Source organism: Dermacentor albipictus, chromosome 3 (assembly GCF_038994185.2).
Source record: "Dermacentor albipictus isolate Rhodes 1998 colony chromosome 3, USDA_Dalb.pri_finalv2, whole genome shotgun sequence".
NCBI lineage: Eukaryota > Metazoa > Arthropoda > Arachnida > Ixodida > Ixodidae > Dermacentor > Dermacentor albipictus.
In genome coordinates, this window is record NC_091823.1 from 122,997,849 (window position 1) to 123,025,792 (window position 27,944).

The following is a 27,944-nucleotide window of genomic DNA, read 5'->3' on the forward strand; positions in this document are numbered from 1 at the left end:
GTTAATTCGAACTTCAATAATTCGAATTGATGGATAATTCGAACTGTACGATTTGGTCCGGCCAAGCTCCACAGAAGTCTATGTATAAAGAAGTCCGTTAATTCGAACGCGAGAAGGTTCCCTCACGGATAATTCGAACTACGCTCGCCTGGCACACGGCCAGAGAAACGCGCCTACTGCCTACACTCAAGGCTGTATTGCCTCCGAAACGGAGAGAATGGCGAGAGAAGGCAAAATCGGAGAAAATCTAACCGACGCGGGGTCAGCCAGAAGGCAGCGGCGGCTGCCGCCTCTCCGTGCTACGTAACCTCCGAGACTTCTTGCCCGTTGCGAATCTCGGAGGCTTTGCAAATCTTGTACAGCTGCTAATGCTGTGCGGAGATGGCACGGCAAGCGTCAAAACACAGCGAATCAGGTACGTCGCAGCTGCGCTTGCAATCAAGAACCAACGAATCAGGGCCTTCGCCACCTTCACATGTTCAGCGTGTTTGTCTCGGCAGTCTTCGTCGGTTGTGCACCTCTGTTTTCAGCTTAGGAGGTATCGGCCGTCGCGATTCATTGTGATGGTGTTAAGCCTCAGCTAACGTTCGTTTCGGTGGACATCGGTGGTGTGGCACAGTCGGACCCAGAGCTTCGACTTGAAGATGGCGTGTACCCGCGGCACACCCCATCACTTTCTAACACGGCAAATTTCTGACACGCCCTACTGCTTCCAAATCGCAGTGTACTGTTGCTCTCCTTCACTTTCGTTAGTTCGAACTTTCGTTAATTCGAACTGAAGCGGCTTCCCCTTGCGGTTCGAATTAACGAGCTTTTACTGTACTTCGAGATCTGCTTTCGTTACTTCAAGAGAACCATCGGTGGAAGGTGCGCTTTGGACACAATGACTAATAATAATAATAATAATAATAATAATAATAATAATAATAATAATAATAATAATAATAATAATAATAATAATAATAAAACCTACAAATAAACGCTTTCTTGCAGTGTACCATTAGTATTTCGTTTTCGGTTGCACTCAATTTCGTTCGGGCAAGCATGATGCTCCCAAATAAGCACACCTGGATGCAACTTCCTGAGACTAAGATGCTGAGGATGTTGCTCAGATATGAGGTTCGCGATAAATGCCGCTGCAGATGTGTTTAAAATTCATGGTGGGCATGGTGCTGTGGACGTCCTTAGTACGTCCCATAAAAAGCTAGGACGTTCGGATCTTTCTGGAACATCCACGGAATGTTTTGTTCTCTAGGAAGTTTTGTCTGTCCTTCGCAGTATAAATAAAGTTCTCATTCAACAAATATTACATATCTGTTGTCTGTTTCTACGGAAAAAAGTTCCCCGAATTGGAACCGTAGTCAGTACATCATATAATGCGTTGGTCCCTGGAAGTACATGCAGGATAAATTTTGTTCGTTAGAGCGCGAAAATTGCAATGCTGGGTTTCACAGAAAAAATGGCGCTCAAACGAGTCAGTAGTATGGTTATACACACAGGCTTTCAAGGGCATTTTATTTCTCGGCATGGTGTTAAAAGCTTAAGAATAAATAAACCGCTTGCTTTACCAGCGCATATTCGTGTTAACTTCATGACAATTTTAAATAAGATATCTTTTAAACAAAAGTTATGTCACATTAACATTGACCTATAAATCACTGAGTGCCACATATATGTTCGCAGCGCTGACACTACGGCTGACACGAGCGAACGGGACTAACCTACGCAGACACGATCGAGGCAGACCCTTTTAAGTACGAATTACTACGGCTGCCCCTTACCGCAACACGCTGCAAGCATGCTGCAGTGGCTTGTGCCGACTATGACGGAATATGCTGAAATGCATCCACGTTTCGCATCCTTAGCAATGAAACACTAACTGTATTAGTACAGACGATCACCGTGCGGCAGAGACGCATCTTGATGGCATGCCTCAAGGAGCCACGAGTGAAAAGTTAGGTGTGTCGCACTGCCCCGCCTTATTCGAGTCTCACAAAACCAGCACGCGTCGCGTGCTCTCGCACAGGCGGAGGTTCCGGCCTTCTACTCCACGTTCGCGTAGTGGCCGAAGTCGGGCAGCCCCAGTCCTTCGCCCTGCGACTCTTGCTGCAAGGCGGCCCTGGCGGCGGCTCTGCTGGAGGCGTCGGGCGGTGCCTCGGTGATGACGATCTCGATCGGAGGGCGTATCCTGGCCGGCGGTGACTTGGCGGCGCCGAACCGGAGTTTCATGCGCGGCGTGCTGGTGGGAGTAGTCTGCCTGCGAGGGGAAGGTGCCGGTTTGGTGGCCAAGGAAGGTTTTCCGCGGCGAGATTAAGAACTTTCAAAGAAAGAAACAAGAAGCTCGAGTGCGTGCGTTGCGTGCGGTTACGCACTTCTGTTGAAGATGCAGCATGCAGCGGAGCACAGGCAGACGCCTTCCATCCTGTGTGGGTTGACCCGGTACTCAAGAAGGCATCGACAGAAAGCGTTCTGGTACTTTCCGCGTCAATGTACTACAGGTGAATTCCAAGCGGTGGATAAGACCGAGCGGGAAGCCACAACGAATCTTAGATTCCCTTATGGAATATTTCCAAGTGGCACAGCCACGAAGGTACTTCTTACTGTACCACTCCCAACAGGAACCAATCCCCTTTCCATTCCGTCCCAGACAATCAATACCAAGACTGATGGTTGCACCCGCACGTAGTATATGTAATATTTTGACCGCCATCACCATCGCTCAAAAACGTGGACATTACGACCTATTGTGAAACATACCGTAGAATTCACGCACTCGAGTGGTTCGGCATCAAATTAGTTCATTTTAAAACGCCCTGAAATATTTTTTTCCTCACGGAGTAGTAGTCTCTTGGACTTCTCCTGTGTCGTCAGGAGGCATTGGAATTCGGACTACGAAGGTATGGTTATGTACCTTATGTACCCACGTTAGGTTAAGCTTGGAAAGAAAAAAACAAGCACCTTATTAGCAGCAGTAAATAGGACAAAACAACACTGAATGTAAATGTTACTTATTTTGCGGTTTTGCCCTTACGCGCGTCTGGGCAAACGCGAAATCGTCGCACGTGGAAGCTGCGTCGATTCGGCGTCTGTTCCGAGCAACCAAAAGCGCAGTCAAACGCTGGCGGACTACTTGTCGCGGTAACACATGTGCAGAAGCTCCGCCCCCGTAGGTTTCCCTTCATTGCCACAGAAAGTTGTCCGCGAGTGTAGAATACTTCGAGGAAAGCGTTACGGGAGCTGCAGGAATGGATGCTCCTTAGTATATGCCGGAGAATGTGGGTATTAAATGGGACGTACGCGTAAACCTCCGCAAGAATGCCAGCAACCCAAGGATGAGCGGCTGCCGCGACAGCAGCGAGGAGAGCGTGAAAGCCAAGACGGCCTTTTAAAGCACGTGGATGCACGTTTATAGCGGCCTTTTGGAATACACTTGATCGAACTTTCACACAGAACGATCCCTTTGAAGACCCACCACGGCCTCTCAGTGCAAGGTTATGACGTTGCGCTGCTGAGCACAAGGTCATGAGTTCGATGGTTCGATCCAGGGTACATATTCTGCGACGATCCTTTTCGGCAATATCGCCTCGGCCGACAGGCGCGCGCTGATTGGCTCGTTGAGCAAAACCAGATGAGCTTATTGGCTGGCTTGAGCAATACGTCACGCGAAAGTGATGGCACAGCCGAAAGTGATCGCCGCAGAATACGTCCCCAGGTCGCGGTGACCGCATTACTATGAGAGTGGAATACCAAAACTCTCGTGTACCGATTATTGGGCGTACCTCCACGTACCCTGCGTGGTCTGAATTAATTCGGAGTCCCACACTACGGCCTGCGTCATAATCAGTTGGTGGTTTTCGTGAGTGAAAACCCAGAATTTAATTTCCAGTAATCTGAAGAGAACGCGAGCAGTGAAAACGTCGAAAAGCGATCGCAGACATCTTATCATGGGAGCAGCTTCCTGGTATGTTGTTCCATTGATCGTGCCAAACCAGTGCCTTCAGTTCGTTCAGTTTTGTTATTCCAAGCACATTTTAACAGACGATAGTTAATGACACAAAGAAGCGAAACGCCCCTTCGTTGCTCATTCGAGGCGCCTCGGCAAGGCAAGCTCTGCTGATTGGCTTTTGTTTATGGCTAATCCTGAAACGGTGTAATACAGTAACTGCTGTGTACGGAGCACGAACAGAGCAGAGCTCTTGTTTCAGCCGGGAACAGAGTGCCGGATCACACATTAAGAGTTTTCATGTACCAGACTACCGCTATCTGATGGTTCTCCATCTTCCTATGTCAAGCTGCTATGAGATGAGGTATCCATACATTCGTCCGTCCGTCCGTCCAATTCACTTCTTAAACAAACTACCGCTTTTAAAGGAGGACGATCTGCTGGTTGTGTTCCGTCCTTTCATCCGATCGTACATCCGTCCGTCCTTCCGTCTGTCCGTTCATCCTCTTAAACACACCCAGTGACTCAAGTTGTCTACTAGCATGAGCCACTAGCAATGTATCGTCGTCGGGGTTATTCGACTTAGAACTGAGGTGAAACAGCGCGAAAAAGACGAGGACACAAGGAAACAAATACCACAGACAAGCGCTGACTGCCAACTGGAAGTTTGACGTTTGAAATGACGGGTTATTCGACCACCGTCATTTCAGCTTCCCCATCTGACTCTCGGCAAGCCATCGTCACCGCGTTTTTACGCCGATCCAAAGGGCCAATTTGTCCAATAGCTTGAGTCATTCGGTATGCGCTTGTGGTCGTTGCATTGTTATCATTACAGCTAACAGACTGAGCGACCATCTGTGGTACGGACTCTGAGACGGTTAGTGGATATTGAGCAAAAAACTTACGTCGTCGGGATATCCACAGTGGACTTTCTCTTCTTAATTTTTCCTTCCAATTTTCCGTTCCCCCAGCGCAGGGTAGCCAACCGGGATCGGTCATGGTTAACTTCCATACCTTTCATTTATCATTTTCTCTCTCCATACTCTAGTCATGCCATCGCAGTCATACAGTCGTAATGCATTCGCTGTCATACCTTCATCGCGAGGCTGTCGTAGTCGTTCAATCGTCGTCACTGCAGTCGTCATTTGATTCTCGGCATGCCGTCATCAGACCATCGTCGTCACGCCATCGTGCACGTCATCATACAATTGCTTTCATACCATTGTCATACCATCGATGCCATTGCCTCGTCGTCATACAGTTGCCGAGCATTTGTTGTCGTACCATCATAGAGATACCTCGTGGTCGTTCCATCGTTGTCATTGTAACTTGGTCATTGGGCTCTCGCCATGCCATCGTCACACTGTCGTCGTCATAGCATTGTCGTTTTACCATCGTCATCACTTCAGAAACGTCATGCCACTGTCATCACACTACTTTCATCGTTCTGTCAACGTCATTCCTTTGTTATTTTATTGTAATCATGCTGTCTTGATCAACCGTGATTATGGCTTCGTTGTCATGAGAATGTAGTCATTGCGCCGTCAAAGGAAACTCGGTGTCAGGCATCCGTTGTGCCATTTGATCGTATCATCGTAGTCATTACAGCTTCGTCATCCTGTTTTCACACCGCCGTCGTTATAACATCGTCATGATAAACTCGTCGTCATCCCATCGTCCTCATGGTGCCGTCGTCCCACTTCCGTCGCTATACCATCATCATCATTTCTGAAATGTCACCTCATTGTCGGCATGCCAGCGTTGTCATACCGCTTTTGTCGTTTCATTGACGTCATTCCTTCTTTGTCATTCTATCGTCGTCCCTGCATCGTCGTACAGTCGCCCTCGTGCGGTCATGCTCATGGGCGACCTTGGCAAGCGAGTGCCATAGCGAAGTTGGCCGTTACCGGAAACAGTGTAGGTCACATGCAGCCGTGGCAAGGAAAGTCTCAAAATGACCACCATACATTTTAGCTAAACGTGGCCTTAGCAATACAGTATGCCACAACATTGCTTGAATAGTAATCGCATTACCATCGACAGCGTCATGAGATGGGTTGTGCCGTAATTTTTATATAGCCGTTTGTGCCAGCCCAGTAGCACAAGTTACCAACTTGGGCCACCAGGAGTGTGCTTATGGACGTGATGCCTTCGGGGTCATTCCATAGTCATTTTATCTTTGTGATATGACTCTCGTCATGTTGTCATTGTCGCACAATTGTCCAATAGTTCGGGCCACTAGGAGTGTGCTCGAGCATATGACGCAGTCGTGGTCAATCCACCGTCGTTACTCCAGCTTCATCATCCGACTCTCGTCACGCAATCGTCATGAAGGCTTCGTTATACATTCATCGTGATGCCATCGTCCGCACACACTCGTCGCCATCCCGTTCTCACAGTGTAGTCGTGCCACGTCGTGATTGTGTCGTCATGCATACGTTGTCATACCTTCATCTTGAAGCTGTCGCCGTCGCTTCTTAGTCATTCTCACTACGTCAAACGACTGACGTCCTGCCGTCGTCTTCATGCCGTCGTCGTCACAAAGTCGTCGTCAGTGACGTGTTCGTAACGCTGTCGTTTTACCATCGTCGTCATACCACCTTCGCCGTTCCATCGATGCCAATTCTTTGTCATTCTATCGCTCTCCACGTTGTGGTGCCATGGTCTTCGAACAGTCACTATCATGCATCCGTTGCCAGACCATCGTCGTTATGCCTTCGTAGTCGTGCTATTGCCATCACTCCATCTTCGTCATCGGACTCTCATCATGCCGTCGTCGTAACGTCATCACCGTCATACAGGCTTCATGATACAGTCACTGTCACGCAATTGTCACCATAACTCGTCATTCTTCCATGTCCTCATACTCTTGTCATGCTGTCGCCATCATGCAACTGCCGTCAATGCGTCGTCTGTCTGTATTGGTTGTCATACCGCCGTTGGGATGCAATCGCGGTCGTCGTTCTAACTGGACATTCGACTCTCGTCATGCCTTCGTCGTACAGACGTCATTCCATTGGCATGTCGTCGTAGTCATCACAATGTCGTTTTAGTATCGTTATCACATCTGTATAACGTCATCTCATCGTCGTTATGCCGTCATCGTCATACCACCCTCGTCGATCCATCGATGTCGTTCCTTCTTCATTCATCGTATGATCACGCGGTCATCACTCAATCGTTATTAGGCCTGCGTTGTCCTGCCATTGTCGTGTCGTCAAACAGACGTTATCGTGCGTCCGCGAGATACCGTCGTTATCGTGCTATCGTCTTCATTCCAGATTCCTCATCCGGTTATCGTCGTACCATCATACTATTGTCCTCATGTCGTCGTTGCCGTCGTTGTTATACCATCGCTACTGTTTAGGAACCGTCATCTCGTTGTTGTCATGTCATTGTCATACCTATTTTGTCTTCCCATCGACATCATCATTCAATTGTTGCTGAGTCGGCGTCGTAAGGTGGTTTTCATGCCGCCATGCTCATGAGTTACCTTAGCAAGTGAGTGTCACTGAAAGAGGGACGATACCGGTGTGTGTAGCATATAGCAGAAGCTACGGAAGTCTCAGAATGACCCCTAGAAATGATAAATAAACGTGACCTTAGAAATACGGCACGTTACATTGCCTGAATGCTAATCGCAATATCATCGATAGTAATTATGGGGTTTTACGCGCCAACACCACTGTCTGATTATGAAGCACGTAGTAGTAGGGGACTGCGGAAATTTTGATTACCTGGGGTTCTTTATAAAACGTGCACCTATATATAAGTACACGGGTGCTTTCATATTTCGCCCCCACGGAAATCCGGCCGCCGTGGCCGGGATATATAATCCATAGTCATCGTGAGATGAGTTGTGCCGAAACTTCTTATTTTTCTTTATAGTAACCGCACGTTTGAACAAAAAATAACACAACATAACAAAGAAAAAAAACAACAGCAACAAAAGCAAACAAGAGAACAGTTATAGACTCACACTTTCTTCGCAGGCCCAGACCGGTCAAACAGTGAGCCTGAGTAGTCAAGGTTGCCGCCCCAGGACTGACTTTTTCTTGGAGCCCATGAGCCGATGAATTGGTCCACTGCATAACAATAGAACAAGCCGATCTCGTTGTCGCGAGCTTAAACCGTTGAATGGTACTGTTTTGAAGTGAGCATATTTGTTGGACCAAGTCATGGTGTCAATGGCAAAGACACGCAGAAAGTCCTCTGGGATTTGTCTAAGTATGCGTATGCATTGTGCCACTTGCTCATCGCCATGCAGCACGGAGTCATGATCGACGTTATGAAATCTGATCCGACCAGTGTCAAGTTTCAACCCTTATCAGCCGTTACCAACCTTATCGCACTAGATCCGACCCTTATCAACCCATATTGATTATCAACCTTATTGGACTCTATGCGGCCCCTATCAAGCCTTATCAGTCGGTATCAAACTTAACGCAATCGATCCGATCTTTATCAACCCTTACCTGTCCTTATCGGCCATGATCCGATCCTTGTCAACTTTTTTCGCTCTTTATCAACCTTATCGGATTTGATCCGATCCTTACCAGCCGTTATCAATGCTTACGAAGATTATTAACATTATCAGAATTGTTTCGACCATTATAAGCCCTTATGCCTCTTTAGCACCTTATCCATACGCGTCGAACCATTATCAACCATGATGATCCCCATATAACCCCTCATCCTCCCTTATCATTAAGTCAGTTACTACTTATCTGTGTGTGTTGCGCGACGTGAAATGCATGAACCTTCATAGATCGGTGGTATATTGGTCTGTGAAGAAACGTCTCAACGGAAGGCACGTCCCGCGACCACTGAAACGTAACGGGGATGTGGCGTGTTTGGCATTGAATTTTCGCAAAATTGAACTTTCCTGATGCCTACAATGCACTAAGTCGGCTCTACATGTGGTTCTAGAGATAGCTTTTGTTCCACCATCACCAAATATTTCAACAAAGGCTTCATAGAAACAATGTTCGTCTTACGTGACGGACAGGTTTATTCGTTTGGTAGGCATGGAAATAAGCGCTTAAGAATTTTAAAAAGTGCAGATCCAACGTGCATGTCGGAATCCGCGTGAAGCGGTTAATTGAATGATATACAAATAAATGGGATGCGTAGAATTGTTCATTTTCATCTTAAGCAGTATGTGATCTCTTGCAATGTTTATGCTAATGCACTACACTGTTCTACGCTATACCGTAATGGAGACAGCAAATCAGGTGGATGCACAGTGCGAGACATCGACGCACTGATGCCCCGAAGACGAAGTCGAGTAGGATGCTTGCCAAAGGAAGGACGACATATATCTCAACATATTTGAGGCTTCTGTCACAGTGGTACGTGACCATTCTAAAAAAATTGGCGAAGAACCGGCATGTACTCCGCAGTGCATACAAAGTGGCAACTACTCAATGAGTCAATATTGGGAACAGCCGGCGTCCCGTGAGGGCGAGATAATGGATAGAGGGAACAGGTCTCGGGGGTGATAGAAAATGGGGTCGAGAGTTGAGATTACACAACACGAAGGACAATAAGTGAACTGTTGGCGCTGGGTAGGGTGCTAGTGTTGAATTCTGGAAAATGCCAATGTCAAGTAACTTAGACATCTGACGATGACAATGACGATGATGCCTTCGACTTGAGAATTTTAAATGCTTTAGGCTTTACAGCAAGTCAGAAAAGTTATTGTGTTGTATGAAGCGCAATTGCTATGCCTACTACGTGTGCTATGCGCCGCGTAGCAGCATAACTTTTGCGTAAAGTTGATGAACAGACATTCCGCAATGTAGCTACGCAGAAATCACTTCTTTTAGCAAAGCTGTTAATGAGACTTGAATCCGTCAAAATATGTGCAGAGAAAACCCGTCGGAAAACGTGTGTGCACACCTAGTGGTCGTGGCCTGTCTTGGTTATCCGAGCAACATTAGAATCAGTATGAGTACGGAGACCATTTTGGTTGGTATGAAAAATTCTAAAGGTGTTGGTCAAATTGCTTTTCATGAGAGATTTCAAGAATGTTGCTAATTCGCAAGAAGAACAAAAAATGAAATGTAAGGCTAACCGAAGTAAGAGTGGGAGGGAGGTAAATATTTGAAAGCATAATTGGGGAAGCGCTTATAGATTTTCAAGAAGGCGGGGCAGATACCTATGAATCTATGCTTGACATCGAAAATGTCAAGTCTGTGGGCTATTCAGTAGCTGCTTAAGTAATTAAATCACCGCGGGGCCCGCTAAAATGCTTTGAAACTGGCGCAAGTAATTGGAACACGAATGAAAAGTACGACCACGAGCAAAGGAATTGAAGATTTCAAATTAAATCTTTGCATAGGCACACTTGAGTCCCTGTACGGGCTGATGTCATTGCAGATCGCCTAACAAAGTTTCTATTAAGCACGTTGATCAGAGCGCGCTGGTGCCTCAGCGGTGGCGGAGGAAGAGGCCACGTGAGCAGCACGTGTCGCGAGAACGAAATAATGTCAAGAGGGTGCAGTGAAATGCTGTGGCATGCAGCGCCTTAACAGGAAAAGTTTCATTAGCATTCCATTAGTATTCGATCGATGATTCTGAATAAGTATCGTAGGTCTGCTAAGAGAGTTTTCGTTTACTGTGCTGTTACCTTACCGTAGAACATAAGAACTAAATTTTTGCGCTAGTTGGCATTGATTAGCCGCGGTGTGATTTGGGTGTGTTATGCTTTGACACCCGAGACACCACGACGTAGCAGAACTTGGTGCTTCGTCATATTCGTGTTATCTTATTCAGGTTTGCGAAACGAAGCAGGCGACCTGCACCATGAGCCAAGACGGGCCGATGCAGCTTCGCCGAGACGGGGAACTGTAAGTCCGAAACTGTGATGAAGCTCGAGAAATGACAGTTGGGGCAAGTTGGTGCGATTTCAATTTGAGGAACACAGCGTAGAGGGACGCGTACGATGCAGATGCTGGTCCCGCCCAGCGCCTGGCCCGTCACTTCTATCTGGGTATTATACGTCTTTGTTCGCTTCGCATTGCTTAACATTAAGGTTGGGAAAATTCTCTAATAATTTGTCCGACACGTTTAACAATGACATATACCTCGCAAGCAGAAACTATTGAGCATCTTTTATCTTTCCCCCTTTCCCAATGGAGTGACAGGTCAAGCTCACAGTTCAGATTAATTTCCGCGACTTCCACTAAGACCCATCATCTTCCTCCAGAAATATAAGTTCACGTACTAAGGCGCATCAGCAGACTAATGGACATATTGGCAGGTTCTCGACTGAAGGAAAAACTTCGAGCACTCGGCTTAAAGGAACAGACAACCGCTCAAAAGATTTCGTGATACTTCGGTGGAAATGAAAATAATGATTCGTAGTAATAGAATCGAACATGCTGTTAGTGTTTTAAATAAAAATTACTATTTTAATTTGGCTGAAAAAGTCGCGAAAAATCGGTGTGTCACGACACTTAACTGTCTACCTTTGGCAATAGCGTTACAGGCCCACCGCATGACCGTACAATAATGTACTGCTGCTATTAGGTGCACCATATACGTATTTCTTGAAACTGGATCCTTCATATTTTAGTCATTTACGCTTTATTTTACGCTTATTGCGATCTAAGAAAAGTTCACGTGTACTAGAGGCGCTACCTTCACCGCAACGAGTGCAACCGCAGAATCCGTCGCAGAATTGCGGCGTCTCTCATTCAACAGCATTGCGCAATATGATATTTTGCACACTGTCTTGTATATCTCCAAGTTCTGATCACGCATGCGAGCTAAAATTTTTCTCTACAGTTCACCACGGTTTTCAAGAGAAGATATGCTTCCGAAATCAAAAGCGCGCACGTGGCTTCGGCGACACGTACCACGCGTAAAAGCGACGTCTCGCTTTCGAAAGCCTGGCTTGGCTTGATTGTAAAGATCTTGACTTGCGTATGACCAAATCAGTTGGACAGAAAACTACGGAAGCACTTAGCTATTATAGTTCAGTTCAGGAAGCATGAACCGCAGAACCACAGGTTTGATGATTGATAAAAAGACCACGGCTAGGGCCACGCCTCTCTGCTTCCAACCAATGTCGGCGCACAATTGCAATCGCACTCACGTATCAGTCTTCCCAGCGAATGCTGCGTAAACATGGTCACGAATACAGATACGCAAATTCTGCTAAAAAAATTAAGTCACTTTAGCATACGTCAAAGAGGGTGACAAAGAAAGCCTGTGCGCTCAAGAGACGTCCATTAAATTACTTGAAATTATCATTGGAATGCGTTGTTACTTATTACTTGTTTTCTCCCACTAAAGGTCGTGGGTTCGAGTGCCTTGAAGCTACCTTAATTAACTATGCCTTAATCAACTTCGCACCTACTAACACCAAATGTCGTGGATTCGACTACCACCAAAGGGTAAAGATTAAAACTAAATTAGGGGTTTTACGTGCTGAAACCACGATTTAATTATGAGGCACGCCGTAGTGGGGGACTCCGGAAATTCGAACCACCTGAGGTTCTTTAACGTGCACCTAAATCTAAGTACACAGGTGTTTTTGCATTTCGCCCCCATCGAAATGCGGCCGCCGTGGCCGGGATTCGATCCCTCGACCTCGTGCTCAGCAGCCCAATACCACAGCCACTAAGCAACTACGCAGGGTTCCCACCGAAGGTCGTGGGTTTGGGTGCTGTATTTAACTCTATATTAATTAACTGGGCTTTTTTTGGCATGATTAGCGGCATCGATGTGGCAGCGATTTGGAAGAAGACGACGAACGGGCGAGTAGTGGCACGAGAGCTCCGATTTTCTGTAACTCGCAACGTGACCTCGAAACGGAGATCTAAGGCTTTCGCCATAAAAGAAACGGTTCACGACGTTTACTGCGTTACCGCTTCGGGATTGGTCATTCTGACCGGCATAGCTTTCCGCTGCCGCAGTGAAAATAGCTACCATTGAAATTGGCTGTCGACCTGCCTTGGTTTCTCGGTGGCTATGGTGTTGTTGCTACTGAGCACGAGGTCACGGGATTGAATCCCAGCCACGGAGGCCGCATTTCGATGGGGGCGAAATGCGAAAACACCGGTGTACTTAGATTTAGGTACACGTTAAAGAACCCCAGGTGGTCAACATTTCAGGAGTCCTTCACTATGGCGTGCCTCATAATCAGAAAGTGGTTTTGGAACGTTAAACCTCATGATTTCATTTTAAATTGGCTGTCGGTCCCTTTAAGGTGTGCAAGTTGCACCCCGCTAGTACATGTTACGGCGATGCTACTCGGTAGACGGCCGGGCCCGAAAGGTGCTCAAAGCGAATCCCGCCATCACTGACAAAATTTTAGTTAGGGATTTTACATATTAGGGATCAAGAGAAGCGAAGCAATGATGAACAAAAAGCGTAGAACAGCCATATTCCTGTCCAGGACGCCCAGCTTGATTTGATTATGTTTGATAAAAGACATATTTTCTTGCCGCAAGTTAAAACACACACAAGAAAGAAGACACAAAGACAACACGGGCGGCCTGTCTTTTAGCAAGCACCAACAAGGCCAACAAGCAATTCTGTTGCAACAGATTATGTTTGAACTTGTAAGCACGATAATGGACTCTGGAATACCGGATCCGTTTATATACCGTATTATCCGAGCTGCTATGGGACTAGTCTAGAGTAAACGTAACAGACGCTGCTGTGTCAGATGAGAGTTCTATCGCGTTACGTTACATTATAAAAATACGATTATAAAAGAACAGAACCACATACCTGTTTTCATCCTGTACTCCTCGAGATTGTTCGCCCGATCAAGCTTGGCTTGAACTTCGGCTTGCGACTGGTCGACACGGTTTATAACGATGGTGATGCACTGCGACGCATTGAGGCAGTACAGATATATAGACCTTCTACATGAAGTACAATATTCCGTCTGGGAGGCTGCATGCGTGCAGGGGCAACAATGCATACCTTCAAATTAGGAAAAAAATGAGGGTGCGCATTTTTAAGATGACAAATGTTGTAATGCACTTCAATTTAACACAAATTCAAATGACTAAAAATGTTGGAGTTATTTGTGGTGGACACTGAATTGTAAAGCCAATCAAGTAAATCCTGAAATAACGACGTGCCTTATTCAACTCGCTGACGTGGTTCCGGATGCCGGATCTACACACTCAACTGCGGAAAACGAAGCTCACTGTAGAAAACTGCAGGCAACAAATAAGACAGTTCACAAGGTTTTACACGTGGTAGACGTAACATGGCACGCAAAGTACTCGGGTTTTTTATTGATGCCGGGGCTGTAAAGAGTTGTGAATCATTAAAGTTATTTAGCGCGATTCGAAACAGCGTTAACGCAGGGAGCAGCTCCGCAAATATCATATTTATCTTGCAGAGTTGTTCTACTAGCTGGCATACAGCCAGCCAGTCTGACGACAATCCGCATTCGAAAAATAACCACAGGCGCACACCCTGACAAAAAAATTCTTGGTTCATGGTAGTTTCTTAATTTACTAAAATTTGTTAGTATTGTTTCATCAGTCGCTTCTCACGGCATGGATAAATGTAAAACCGCACAGGAGCATACATAGAAAAAGTAATTGCACGAATAATTTTAACTAAGAATTCCTTGGCTTCGTGGGGTGCGTCACCGCGATCGCTGCAAAAAAGCATTCACGCGTAGTGTGCGACTGTTAGAAGAGGATTATTCTTCACCTAGCAGTAGTCTAGGCGTCCTCCTTGAAAAGAATTGCAGAGTGTAGGCCTTTGGGCTGGTTGGTTCATGGCTTGAGCAGTAACAGCGCAAAGGAACAGGACGTAAGAAAGGGACAGGCAATGGCGCTGATGCCTGTCCATTGTCTGTTTCTTACATCTTGTTCTTCTGCGCTGTTTCTACTCAAGCCTTCTTGAGTCAAGGTCGAGTCCGATAACCAATGTTCCTACAACTTTTACTTTTCAAACCGACAACTCGGGTCTCCGTAGTGGGGGGACTCATTCATTCTAACAACCAGGGGCTCTACAAACTGCAGCTAAAGGACGGTACACGAGGAATTTTGCATTCTGCCTGCATTAAGATGTGGCTGCCGCTGATTTGCCTTGAGCCCGGGACCTCCCAGTCTGCAGTAGAACGTTGTGGCCACCGAGCCACCACAAAGCGCACTCACTGCGTATTGGTCCGCATTGGTCGATATTGAATATACTTGATACTTGGCTTGAAATGGTAAAGGGTCAACAGGGATCGACACACAGCCCGTTCAGTACGCGCTACCTTGTCGAGTAGCAGAGTACCCGACTCATTTGATTCTGCAACCTCAGCTATAACCGTAGTATTGCAATGCGTGCAAGAGTATGCCCATTAGCACAAGTGCATGCTGTCGCCTCACCTGGGCCACTGCAGATGCCAGAAGCAGGCTGCCTATGGCGGGAATGAATCTTCCACAGACGAAGATGACGTTCTTCAAACAATCCTTGGTGGGAGAAGGGACAAAAATACAGAAGTGAGGCAACATGTCTACGCTAAAACTAAAGCTAAACTTAAGCTAAAGCTAAAACAGGAACACGAACTTTGTAAGCATAGAAAGCAGTCATTTTACCATTTAGATTTACTGCGAAGTGTTGCTTAGTTGTGGCACTGCTTCCGGAGTACTCGGACATTCTACTGTACAATGTACTGACATTGTCACTGTACTCCGCATGACAGCTATCAACCGCGAATACGATGGGCTTAAACTGCGCATCTCCTCCTGCATTTGAAAAGGGGTTTTCCGGCGTCACATAAATTTTTTCGACCGACTTTCCGTATAACGCTACGCATTAGCAGTTCTGAATAACATAAAGAATAGAAAAAGAAATGGCTAATGACGTGAGGTCGGTACTGAAAACTAATATAATAATAATATTTGGGGTTTTACGTGCCAAAACCACTTTCTGATTATGAGGCACGCCGTAGTGGAGGACTCCGGAAATTTCGACCACCTGGGGTTTTTTAACGTGCACCTAAATCTAAGTACACGGGTGTTTTCGCATTTCGCCCCCATCGAAATGCGGCCGCCGTGGCCGGGATTCGATCCCGCGACCTCGTGCTCAGCAGTCCAACACCATAGCCACTGAGCAACCACGGCGGGTTGGTACTGAAACTAGGTTTTTTTTTTTTTTTTTGGTACTGAAAACTAGGTTGCACGAAAAAAAAAAGAAAGTACACCCCACACGGCTAACAATGCACTCCTGGCAATGACTATAGAGGAGGCCGTGGTCCAAGAATAATTCTCTAAAGAAAGCGTAGGACTCCCTATTGCTCTAAACTTGCTACACAGCTCTCGCCTTTGCTGGGCATAAAGCGGTCATGTTAATGTGAGATGTCCTCATCTGGTTCACCCCAAGCACACATGATTCAGGGCGCCTTATTCTATGCAGGAAATGGTTGGCGAAAGCCGCATCTATAACCGACAGTCACATTAAGAGACTAGGTCACGCCTAGGAAAAGTCGGTTAGGTGTGACCTAGCGTAGTGCAACCCCGTGTGGCCTAGCCGAAATCGCCTACGTGTGGCCGACTTTCCTGGCCACCTATCTCTTTTTTGACGAACTAAAAAGCTGGAAAATGGGCACTTGTAATCCAGGTACAATATATATAGCGCTGCAATGCCCGAGAAAAATCTAACTGAATACGTTTCCGTAAAACAGAGGGGTTCCTATAGAAAGAAACAGATCGCCGAACAAAATGGTGTTCTCGAAGAAGACAACGTTTCGGCTTTCTCACTGAAGCCTTGATCACTGAACGTTTAGTTCAAGCTTTTAGTTTAAACAACGCTAGGTAGAAGTCCAAACGCTTTGGACAGCATCATGTTGGTCGGCATTCTGTTTATTCTAATATGTATATACTTCCAGGCCTGCTGAGATTATCGATTTCAAACAGCTAGAATACGCAGAAAGACTCACCTTGCAGTTCGTTCGTCCTGGTGGAATGTCGTTCTTTACCTGAAAGTTTATGAAGAACGATTAAGGATTTTGGAAGAAAGTGCACGAACTTCTCGATGCTTTATCAATGTTACGGCGGCCGTATGTATTTTTTGAACAAGTAGTCGTTTTCGTCACTTTGTGGTCGTCGCAAAATTGTTCGTACTAAGAAGCTTTACGGGAAAAGGAAATTGTCGCAAGTAAAACTACACAGGCACCGAACAGTCTGTTACCAGGCTCAGACACTAAACAGTGAAGTAAGCGGGGGAATCAGAAAGTTGTCCCTATTCTTTATTAGCCAGAATAAGGTGCAAACAGGTAATTACAAATATACGCACTACTGTACGTACCTTACACTGTTTTTCCACACAGCCTCACACCGGTTCACACATTTGTCCCCTCGCAGCACTAAATCTGAGGTGCCCCTGTGTCAGGAGTCAGTGACGCGTGCGGTCTCCCTGAATGCTCATTGTCGCGCAAGTCGTCACGACTTTTTGCGAACTCGCCAGACCGCCACCTCCCGCTTCTCAAAGCGAGACAGCTTTTCCCACACGTGGGCTACACTTCCCTGTGGATTTCGCTGGGCGTTCGCCCATTTCTCCACAGAAAACGAATCACATTTCGTTGCTCGTACGGCATGGACGCGTGAAGCACAACCGCCATCTCTCAGCAACTGACAGCAGCGCCATGCCACAGAGCTACCGGATGATAAGGCTAGACCAGTTAAAGCAGGGAATAATATTAATACTTCGAATTCACAGCCGTAATTTGACTGAAAAATAGGGGCAAAGACTGATTTGCCCTCGTGCTGAATTAACGAGAAGAAAAAAAACGAGGCTATCGTATTGTAGCCTTGTCCACAATAAAAAAATGCGAGTGTTTGCTGCCCATTTATGCCTGAACAGAGCAGTGTCACTAGCAGACTGGTGGCAGGTTGTGGTAAGTGCGATTCAAGCTTCTCAAAGTTCGGGCGTTTATCTAGATTTTAGACAGACGTGACAGCTGATTACATTCAGTGGCGATTATTACGCGCTTCTGGCCGATTTCATGTCCCCAGCGATATGTTGCTCGACGATAGCGCTTAAGGTGTGTTTATTCTCTGCAACACATTTATACTGATTCTACTTTTCTTTACTGCGATAGCAGTTATATGGACCCCCCAGGCGCATTTTTGCCGTCGCCGTCGCTGTGATGTTCCACACAAAGTCCAAGGGCGATAAAACCGTCGCCGCGCGCCGTGTGCTGTATTTGCAAGTGAAAGCGTGCGAGAGGAGCCGACGATGGCGGCTGAATCTCGCGTGCGAAAAAGGAGGAACCGCGCCCGTCTTCTGTCGCATGCAAGCCACCGGGCAAAGGGGAGGGAGGATGAGCGGCGTTGAACTCCGGCAGCAACTGCATATTGTGCGGCCGCGCGCCCTGTATTGAAAGCGATCTGCATTGGGGCCAGAGTCTAGGCGCCCACGGCTCATGCCTTTGTGCGTGCTGTGTTCTCGCCGCTCAGTTTGCATTAAAGCGATAGACATCACGAAGGTCACTTCACTCACGGTTGCTGCCGCGCTTCGTCACGCCAGCGTTTTGACAGCGAGTGATGCATATTCATGTTTGCCTGTGCGCGCTGACACCATGCCTGTTAATTTGTTTAGTAAGCGAACGTTCGCAAACTTATACGGCCAGTAAAACTACTATCCTTAATTCGTATGGCTTTCTACTAATTTGCTGTCTCAATATATGCTTCGCGTTTCAGACGAAACTGCGTATTTTCTTTGAAGCACTCTGTTTCGCCTATGTAAACTTGGCTGCAATTCGAACAAGGAAGGCTGTACACGACATAGAGAAATCTTCGAGCAGCATGACCAACCTCCGAAGTGACCACCACCATGGCCTAACCTGTCGTGTACCAGAGTTGAAATGCTTTTAGTTTAGATTTTATCCTTTTGGCTTTGGGTGTTGTTGGTGCCTTATAGCATCCTTATCTTTTGCAGTGGCCAACTTCGACCACCCGAGGTCTTTGAATTTACGACTTCAGAAAGTAATTGTTCAAGAAGTTGTGAACTTATAGCACTTAACCTGAATCAACTGCACGGCGGAATGGTATGCTGTCGTTTCCTTCTTCCTGTCATTCCTAGTCACCGCTTTCAGCAAGCAGAACTTAACAACAAAAAATAAATAAAACGAGTGAAGTGGGGCAGAAACATTTACGCCTACGTTCCGTTCTATACTATAGAAGACATCAAAATAAATAATGATGTGCATAATGATGCACAACCAGATGGTATTATTGAACTAACTTCATTATTTTATGTAAACTGTGCTATACTGGGCAACTGCTTCTATTCATGCAAGTAGCTTGCTGACCGGTCACAAGGGTATTGAATTGAGCTACACGGTTCTTAGCTTAAAGCGAGTTCAAGCTATAAACCAACTAACAAGCCGACCACGTCCTTGTCTCCCTTCTTTATTTTAGGTGTAGTTCAGCTGCTAAAGCTGGCTTGAAGCTTATCAGTCAGTTCATGAGACGGAAAGCGGAGTCGGTGCGAATTTCATGTTGACGTCAACTTCGCATTGTACACAATTTGTGCCATCTGATGTATTCAGTCCAAATCGTTAATTTGCTTTTTCATCGGCAAGTTAAGGCACATTGAATTTCCCAGTCAGGGAGTGAGTGGGCGTTATTGAAGTTTCCCGGTGGTTTCAGGTGCGAGAAGTATTGCTGAGTGACCTTCAACTTAAGCAGTTTTTATTGTTATTCCGCATGCCGAAAAAAGTAGGGAATGCCTAAACGGAGCTTTCTCCATGTCCTTATTCGTCTCAAAATAATGTGCTCCGTTCTGCTTTTTTGATTCACCGCACGCAATTTTTCACTATCTGCGAAACATGCATGGGTCACATTCGTTAAGTCACAATGCTAAAACATTACCTTAGACTGCACAATTTTGCAGTCATTTCAACCAAAACATAGTGACAGTAGTGACAGTTTATAGTGACAGTAATATGCCGTGACGAATGGGATGAAAAGGACGCACTCCTTGGCCCACTCCACTGCTGGTCCTCTTCTTATCAAACCTCGAACTTTCGACTGCGTCACGCTGCACCACTTGAACTCGAGGAGGAGATTACATAAGCCTGCGAGCTGAAAGCCAGCACTCATCCCATCCCACTCTCTTATCCCGCATTATTTTGCTACCCAGGCCCTTTACGGCAGCTCGCTATGCCGAGATCGTTGAGCTAGATAGCGTGATCTATAAGCTCACCTTATTTTTTGCCAAAGTCTAAGTATTTAGACAATCCGAGCTGGAAGCTACTCTCAAACCGGAGCCACGAATGTGCTTGGGGTTCTGGCGTCTCTGCTTAACTAATAAGCACTGGTGCAGTCATCAGTCTTCCATAAGAGCTTCGCGCATTTCTCGCGCCGCTGAGTACTTGAATTTCCTACGTTTCTCGGATCTCGCACATTGAAAGACTATCTTCTCTCACTTACCCATATCATTAAGGTGAAGCCTGCAGAAGCAACTCCGACTTGGGCCAAAATGAGAATGCCTGTAACGACGTCCAGCTGAAAAAGAAAGTGATTTGCGTTAAAAAGTGAGGAATCCCGCCGCATTGAAACGACCGATTGAACTTTATGCCATCTCGGGCGCCACCCTAGGTCGCAACATGACGGCAAGTATTTTTTTCACACCAGCACCTTATTAACAGCTTGGACGAAGTTAACTGGATGAAGGAATTTCGGAGATCTTCGATATTTTTCAATAAGAAAGTGTCTTGTGGAGCAGACACGCGGGGTGTCTTCCGGTTCTGCCCAGCATTGTAGGATGTTCACGGTGACAGTAGGGCCTATAGAATTGAAGTGATATGGAACCGTCAGAAAGGTGTCTGTTCAAAATGACGCTACTTCGCATCAACAGTGGGAAACTCAGGAAAGCGCATATCATTGGTGTATTCTAAGAATACACGCGTGCGAACCTATGAAAAACATAACGTCACTTAGCGCATAAGAAAGCGTGGCTACGTTTTTCTATGAGCAGATGACCTTCCCATTGAGTTTCCAGTCCTATTCAGCCGCCATCTTGTTTGGACAGCAAAGCAACCTGCATCGCTTTTTACACCAATGCTGTCTTCGGGAAGCCGTTCTCGTTCTCGTAAGAACTGTAACGAGACTTGAGATGCCCGCCGTCGGCTTAGCTGTATATTTAGCTGTCTACGGCGAGTACCGGAACGCAGCCATGAGCGAATGGAGGAAACGCCGCTTTCGGTGCTTACAGGCTTCTAAAAATCCGAGTTTGGCTGCGATAATGCAGACTGCTCGTACTAATGCCACATTCTTGTTTTATATAACGCGGGGAAAATAATCTCTTTTTCGATTGAAAGAAAGCAGTAGAGGAACGATAGCTCTTTCTGATAGGCGCTCAGGAAAGGAAGGCTTGGAAATGCCTGGAGGACTTCGGGCGCAGTCACTGGCAGGTGTCTGCCCTAAATAGGGCGGGGAAGGCCGCGAAAGCATTTCTTAACGAGTTCTTACAAGAAAACGAATCACTGCTCAAATCACTGGCAGGTCGCGGTGAAAATATATTGTGGCAACACACGGATAATTGTGTGTTGCTTGCCTATTTGTGCCATCTTTCTCATGCCATTCTGCTTTCCCAATTAGCTCGCGTTCAATATGTGCCGCGTAATCAGTAGTACAAATCACTCACATACACCATTTCAACATTATGGAGGAACAATGGAATTTTATGGAGTACTAATAAACTTGAGGTATGCACGGCGGTACAGTTCAGGCGGATGTTTTTGAATTTCGGCCGTGATGGGAAGAGGGCATATAAATACGCACCTAATTTCGCACGAGGCGGGCCATATTACATCACTGCTTGTTGTTCATACTTATTAGCGTGCAATAGGACGCGAAACAAAGTGAAGGGAAAGGACGGGAAACAGCGTCACTCAAAAGTGTGGCAACTCCGAGGGACGCTCTTTTCTGTCACGGTCTCACTTCACTTTATTTTGCGTCATAATTGGACCGTAATAAGGACATGTTCGTATAGTGGTTTCTCCCGTTGCTTCTCTAGCGAGTTCTCGTGATGTTCCTTGCAATGAAATCATCAACAGTGGCGGAACAATGAGAGCCTCAGACTGGAGCCAGTGTTTCGACAACTGGACTTGTCTTCGTCAGAGGCCCTGGCGAAGAAGATTCCTCCTGTCGAAGCGTCGGCTCTCAAATATCAAACAAGCTTTTCTTTCTTGACTCCAATTGATCACGTCTTCACGTTTCCGTCAACCACGGTCATGTCCGCACTGAAGTTGGCTTTCGTCCTTCCTCACTGTGCCCTTCTTCCTACAAATATCAACTGCGAAAGAGCAATCACTCTTACATTGTAGTATATGTGCCGCCTTCTTTTATCCTCTTTCTTTGTTGGTTCGAAATAATTCTTTTTTCTTGAACTGTCTCTACCACGTTAGGTATGGATAGCGCCACCGCCCCAAGCTACTCTATTTTAGGGCAGGGTTCCGACAAAATTCTCGAGAATAGCGTACCTTAGGCACAAATCGTGGAGCCCTGTTTCTACGGACATATGGTGATTGAGTATAGCTCTATGACTCCCCAGACGACTGTCGTAACTTAGCTTCCTGTTTGTCAATTTTCATGCCACCGGATACCTGCCATAGGTGTCACGGTCCCTACTGGCGCAATAGCTGTAATTTCGTCATTGTGCTCGAATCAGGCATTTCTTATTTTATGTGCAATATAATTATCTTTCGGTTCGGCCAGTGATAGAGAGAAAATGATTTTGATCACACTGACCAGCAACGGATTTGTTGCCCCAGAACATTCCGGGGGACATTCCAGGCCATATGCAACCATACTCATGTTTCTGAAGTAAAATGAAAGTTGGTGCCTGAACGGAAAACGACATCGTTGTCGTCATGTAAACTTAGTAGCTGTCGTGTAGTCGCCGTTGTATTCCTTGAGCCAGAGATCAGATTTTGACGACCAACCAATGAGCTCGTCGTGATCGTTGTGCTTGAGTTACATGATTTTCTGGACAAAAGTTCGCCCAACAAAGTGTTAGTTTTCGTGACTCAGTATCGTGACCATTGTATGGTCTTCCACCGTCAATATAACTTGTCCATATTACTTTACACATTCCACAATTCACAACAGTCTTGAATGTGGGCAGAGATTACCTTCACGTTCTTAGAAGCTTTCACGTGCGCAGAAAATTGTCGTTAATTGGTTGAAAGGTAAGCATGATAAAGCACAATAATTAAAGGAGCAGGAACCTCCGACGGCACAAACAGGAAGATTAGAAAAATCTGCGAACTACCCATCATTACCATGGTAACTGAGGAATCGCAGCATCGTATAACTATCTAGCTATTTTAGTGGGATGCTGCACTGCACAAACTGCACAGTGACGGCAGCAGAGTGACACGCGCGCAGAAACTTGCTCACCGCCAGATGAGGCCTCCTCGCCAAAAGCGCGTCCACACAACCAAGAACAGCTGCCAAGGCACACGCTGAACCAAGTACCACAGTGGCGACGGCTAGCGCCGCGAGGTGTCGCTGGTGTCCGTGGAGCCCCCAACGCTGGCTTTCCACGCTCAGGACGTTCAGCCGGGTCAGCGAGGCATTGCCGAGTATGGCGACAACCAGCCCACTGCACTGCATAGCACACGTGACACAAGGGCGAAGGCGCGGCTTGAAGGATACATTGTGCCGCCATTCTTATTCGTCATGTAGGTGGAAACCTCGGGGCACGTTTTATCGTTGAAAGCTGGCCAGTATGCACTCATGGTTCGACCGCGGCGTTGAAGGCAGGTGTAAGATGTAATCTGAATTTAAATGTACAGCAAAGGTAGCAGTAATAAATCTTATGAATAAACTATAGAATGTGCTTTAGCAGAGCGTACCACGACCCCAGGAAGCCTTTTGAGCTTGCGGTTTGTAATGCCTCACGACGCAGCTGTTGCTAATTTCGTTATAATGAAGAAAGTTTCTCGAAGATATCAGTTGGCATTGGTGCGTAGATTTTAATGATGGAGGCAGACGACAGCTTTTTTTCACGGTAGTGCTTCTACGAGAACTAAGTAGTAAAGAACCTGCATGGTTTTCCAAGCAGGCTTAACCCTCCGTTGACTTGGCATATTTATTCCTTCTTCATTGGAAACACGAAAAAAAAATACAGCTGAAGTCTGCACAGAGCACCTACGATCACGAAAAAAACAGTTCAGTCTCCACACAGACACACGCGCGTGCACTCGCCTTAAGTGACAGAGATAAGGCATAAGCGCAAGGCAGTGAGGTTAACCTGGCTGAGCCGGTTGACTACCCTGCTCCGGGAAAGGGGAGAGAACGATGCAAAAGGAGAGATGTTCACAGTGCGCACGCACGCACACGAAGTGAAGCGTTCGCCTCTCAGTTCGTCACAAGCCGTCGTAGGAGCTGTTGCATCCCAAGAAACGTAGCAGCGTTTGGCGGCTTGGCCCACCCCAGGCACATGAGGCCATGGTCCCAGTTTTTTTTTCCATAGACGGCCTGTCATCTAATCCCGCTACACACGCCCTAAAGCAAAGCCTCCAGTCCTTGTATGGCGGACAATCTCCACAGCAACCAATGGCGCGTATAGCATGCCGTTTGTATCACATGGGCAATAAGGATATTCGTTGTTGGAAGCTCGAAAGTTGGGGAAAGTGTGGCCAGGTGGAAGTTAATGCTCGTGGAGAAGGTAATGCGGCAGTGGAAGGTATTTCTTTCGCGTCTGGAAACCGCCGCAGGGGCTTTAGCGCAAGTGGGCGGATTATATGATGAACGAACAAGTCTGCTTGGCATGTCTGGCGGTAAACGACTCGGCAAATGCATTTTGAACAGCTCTAGAGGCAGCTGCTCAGCTAGCACGTAGTTGGCAATATGTGTTCCTTTTTTATTTTTTAGTCAATAGCATTATCGAGAAACGGCAGCGATTACTACTCCGTTCGCTTTTGCCATCCAGATGCACGCACGCGTATGCCCTTGCAATTCTTGACGGCGTATCAGCGGTCTTGGAGCGGCGAGAGGCACTACGTAAAGGAACAGCGCAGCAAATGGCTTCGTACTGGAAATCGCCTTGCTCGCCCTTCATGCGTTCAAGTTCATGCTTCGCGCAGTATGCTTACTTCAGGACAGTAAAATAGGTACGCAGCACCTGCATCACATTCATAGTCTGAAAGCCGCAGTCACAATACTAAAAGATCTCGACCGACATTTCATGCGACGAATCTTTGCTCCCAACATTTCACGTAACTTCGCGCCTTCGAAAACTTTCGCGCGCCGAACGGCAATAAAGATAGGAGCACCGCACCAGCTGCGCACAGAAAAGGCGATTGCGTAAGCAATGCCTAACTGTCCACGTAATGCATGCGACTATTGCCGCCTCACGAAATGCAGCGGTAGTACATATCGTGCGGCTTCATTTTTTTCACAAAGGTCTCGAGATTATCTACATAAACCTTACGCCATATATCACCGCACTGCCGTAGCCTATTTCCTCTTCACGGGGAACTATTTTAAATTCATTTTGCTATTACGCAATCCGCCCTAGACGCCTAATCTATTGCACGGCACATTTTCACAAGCAGCGTCGCCTAGTGCAGTTTACGTAACAGCAAATAATAAGAGACGTACACTTACATTCTTTCCGCGACAGCAATCACAAAACTGGGTGAATCACACTTACGAGACACATGATGTAAGCCGACAGCTTCAGGTACCGGCACCTCTTCATGGTGCATTCGGAGAAGGCTCTTGCTAGTGCTGGCATGATAGTCGTTTCCTGTAATGACTGGGCTCACGGAAGCTATCTTCTTCCCATCGCCAGATAAAACAAAAAAAGGCCTGAGGAGCCTCGATGTTTGGAAACTGCTGGGCGTGCCCAATTCCGCTAGCACCGTGGCGGACAGCTGCTCTGCTGAATTCGCCGCCTGGTGACAGCGTCGGACAGTAGACAGGAAATGCTAGCCCGTGCGGCTTAAAGGTTTTCGCAAGTTCCGGGGACCAAGTTTAGTGTGCGACTCGATGCAATGTGGCAGTTCGTGATTCCGTTGGAAGTTACTCGTATACATGCGAGCCGAGATGGGCAGCATTAGCTTTGCTATAGATTTGCGCAAATCGGACTGAGCGACCGTCTGCGCTGAGAATTTTCACTACGTCAACGACATCGACCGTTTCTATCGTTCTCTTAATTTTGCCACCTCCTTTGCACTTTCCTTAGCAGAGGGTACCCATGCAACTGGGCTGTCTTGGTTAACCTCCCTGCCTTTCTTTTATCTAGCATGCATGCAGTTCATATGAGCGGAGTTTATGTTGAGACTGCTTGGTCGCCCACGAAGATCGGTAAGCTTTACCAGCTTTACAAAGGGCAGGTAGGAAAATGTGCATGGTGAAAGACCAAGTAGCAGGGCTTGTGTGTCAATCACGGTGGCAGAATATGTGGCACTGAATATTCACAGGGGATTGTCGCACTATGTGCTGTTTTTGGCGTTGCCCAGCATGTCACTACGGGGGCGGGCAGCACCGCGTAGATGGGAAGCGCCATATAGAAGCTTCAAAAGAGAAAACGCCGCGTTTAATAGGAGAGCAGAAGCTGTACTCAGAGTACGTTAGTTACTGTAACGTGGAGGCCTGCACGGCATCATCGGTGTCTGTGCAACCGCAAACAGTTGCAAACGATACAGCTTTCATTTTAGCACACAAGTCCGTAGACGAAACACATCGTGCCGCGAACGAAAATTGAAAAAAAAAGAAGTACTTGACAGGTTTCTTTAAAACAGATTGGTGCTTAGACAGGAAAGCAGAACATGTAATGAAATTGTGAGTGATATAACAGCCGTGGACCGACAGGTGTTCAGAGTTGCAGGTGAGCCGTTTGCTACAGTGAATGGTGGAACCCTACTTGGCTTTTGTTAGGCTGCTACTTCAGCTTGGAATCCACATATAGAGTCCTCTTGTAAAAAGCTTACAGCAAGATTGAGGAATCAACGTGGCAGATCATATGTGCTAGTTCGTATTCATAGGTCGTGCTGTATTGAATCATCGGTGATAAACGTACGACTGCTAAATATACCGACCCAGAATAATCCGAGGACACCTAAGCACTGCTTAGGAGTTGTGAATGCGAAAGCATTGCTGTCCAATTGAACGTCGCGGAGAGGTCCTTCGAGTTATGAACTCCTCACGGGCAAGCGAGTGCGTTGAGACGCTTGGCGGGTAAGGCACCCGGCGTCTGGGCGTGGGGTCGTAGGTTCGAAACCCACAACCTCCAACGTTTTCCTTTTCGAATTTATTCTGCTTTTTATACGTTAATCTCTCTACAGTGATTTACCGAGGCGAAGTTAGAACGCAGGCAAGAGTTTGCGCGGATAAGACAGGCTTGCGAGAGCGAAAGTGACGTGGCGCCGCGGCGATACCCTCTCCCCTCACGCAACACCTGGCGTGCCCAGTCAACACCTCCTAGAGGGTGTTGGCCCAGTAGGTGTTCCCTTTCGCCCGCTCTGCTATGTCGAGGCGCAGTCATGACGTGGCGTCGTAGCCAATGGGAATTTAGGTGCCCTTTTGCCGCCGCAGACGCCGGCTTTTTCGCTCAATGGGCCAATTGGTGCGTTCGCATCAATACGACAAAAACAGTAATTTCGGTTTATTACGAACTCAAGTTATGTTGTACTCCCCAGAACGCCTATGACAAATGCCACATGATGTCATTTTGCCGGCCATTAAATTCCAAAACTACGAAGAGCCTCTCGAAACACATAACAGACCGTAACCTGTTGTTTAATTTTTCTACAGTCTGATTATTTTCCGGAAGCGCTAGTGGCAAACATGTATACAGGATATTCCAACTGGCATGGGCCAAGCTATTTATAAGGATGCGAGACACGACGATGGGACCGACAATATTCCGTCAGTAGTCGTTCTGCTTAAGCTGCCTGGGGTAACATTTGTTATCGTTGATTAACCCAGCAGCCAAAATAATATTTACTGCTCTTACTGAGTACTCATACATTGTCAAATTACGCTCCGAACTAAAAAGAAAATGCTAAAAT

The 27,944-nt window shown here is 46.7% G+C and overlaps 1 protein-coding gene across 1 annotated transcript; it reads right to left on the reverse strand.

Annotated features, from left to right (window-relative positions):
- Positions 1–1,482: 1,482 nt before the first annotated feature.
- LOC135909455 (uncharacterized) lies at positions 1,483–25,841 on the reverse strand. The gene is made up of 8 exons (XM_065441437.2): positions 25,583–25,841; positions 23,323–23,532; positions 20,350–20,424; positions 16,854–16,892; positions 15,301–15,384; positions 13,688–13,787; positions 7,923–8,028; positions 1,483–2,257 (listed from the first exon to the last, which is right to left on the reverse strand). The coding sequence occupies exons 1-8, from the start codon at positions 25,664–25,666 to the stop codon at positions 2,044–2,046; spliced, it is 912 nt and encodes a 303-aa protein (XP_065297509.1). The 5' UTR covers positions 25,667–25,841; the 3' UTR covers positions 1,483–2,043.
- Positions 25,842–27,944: the final 2,103 nt, after the last annotated feature.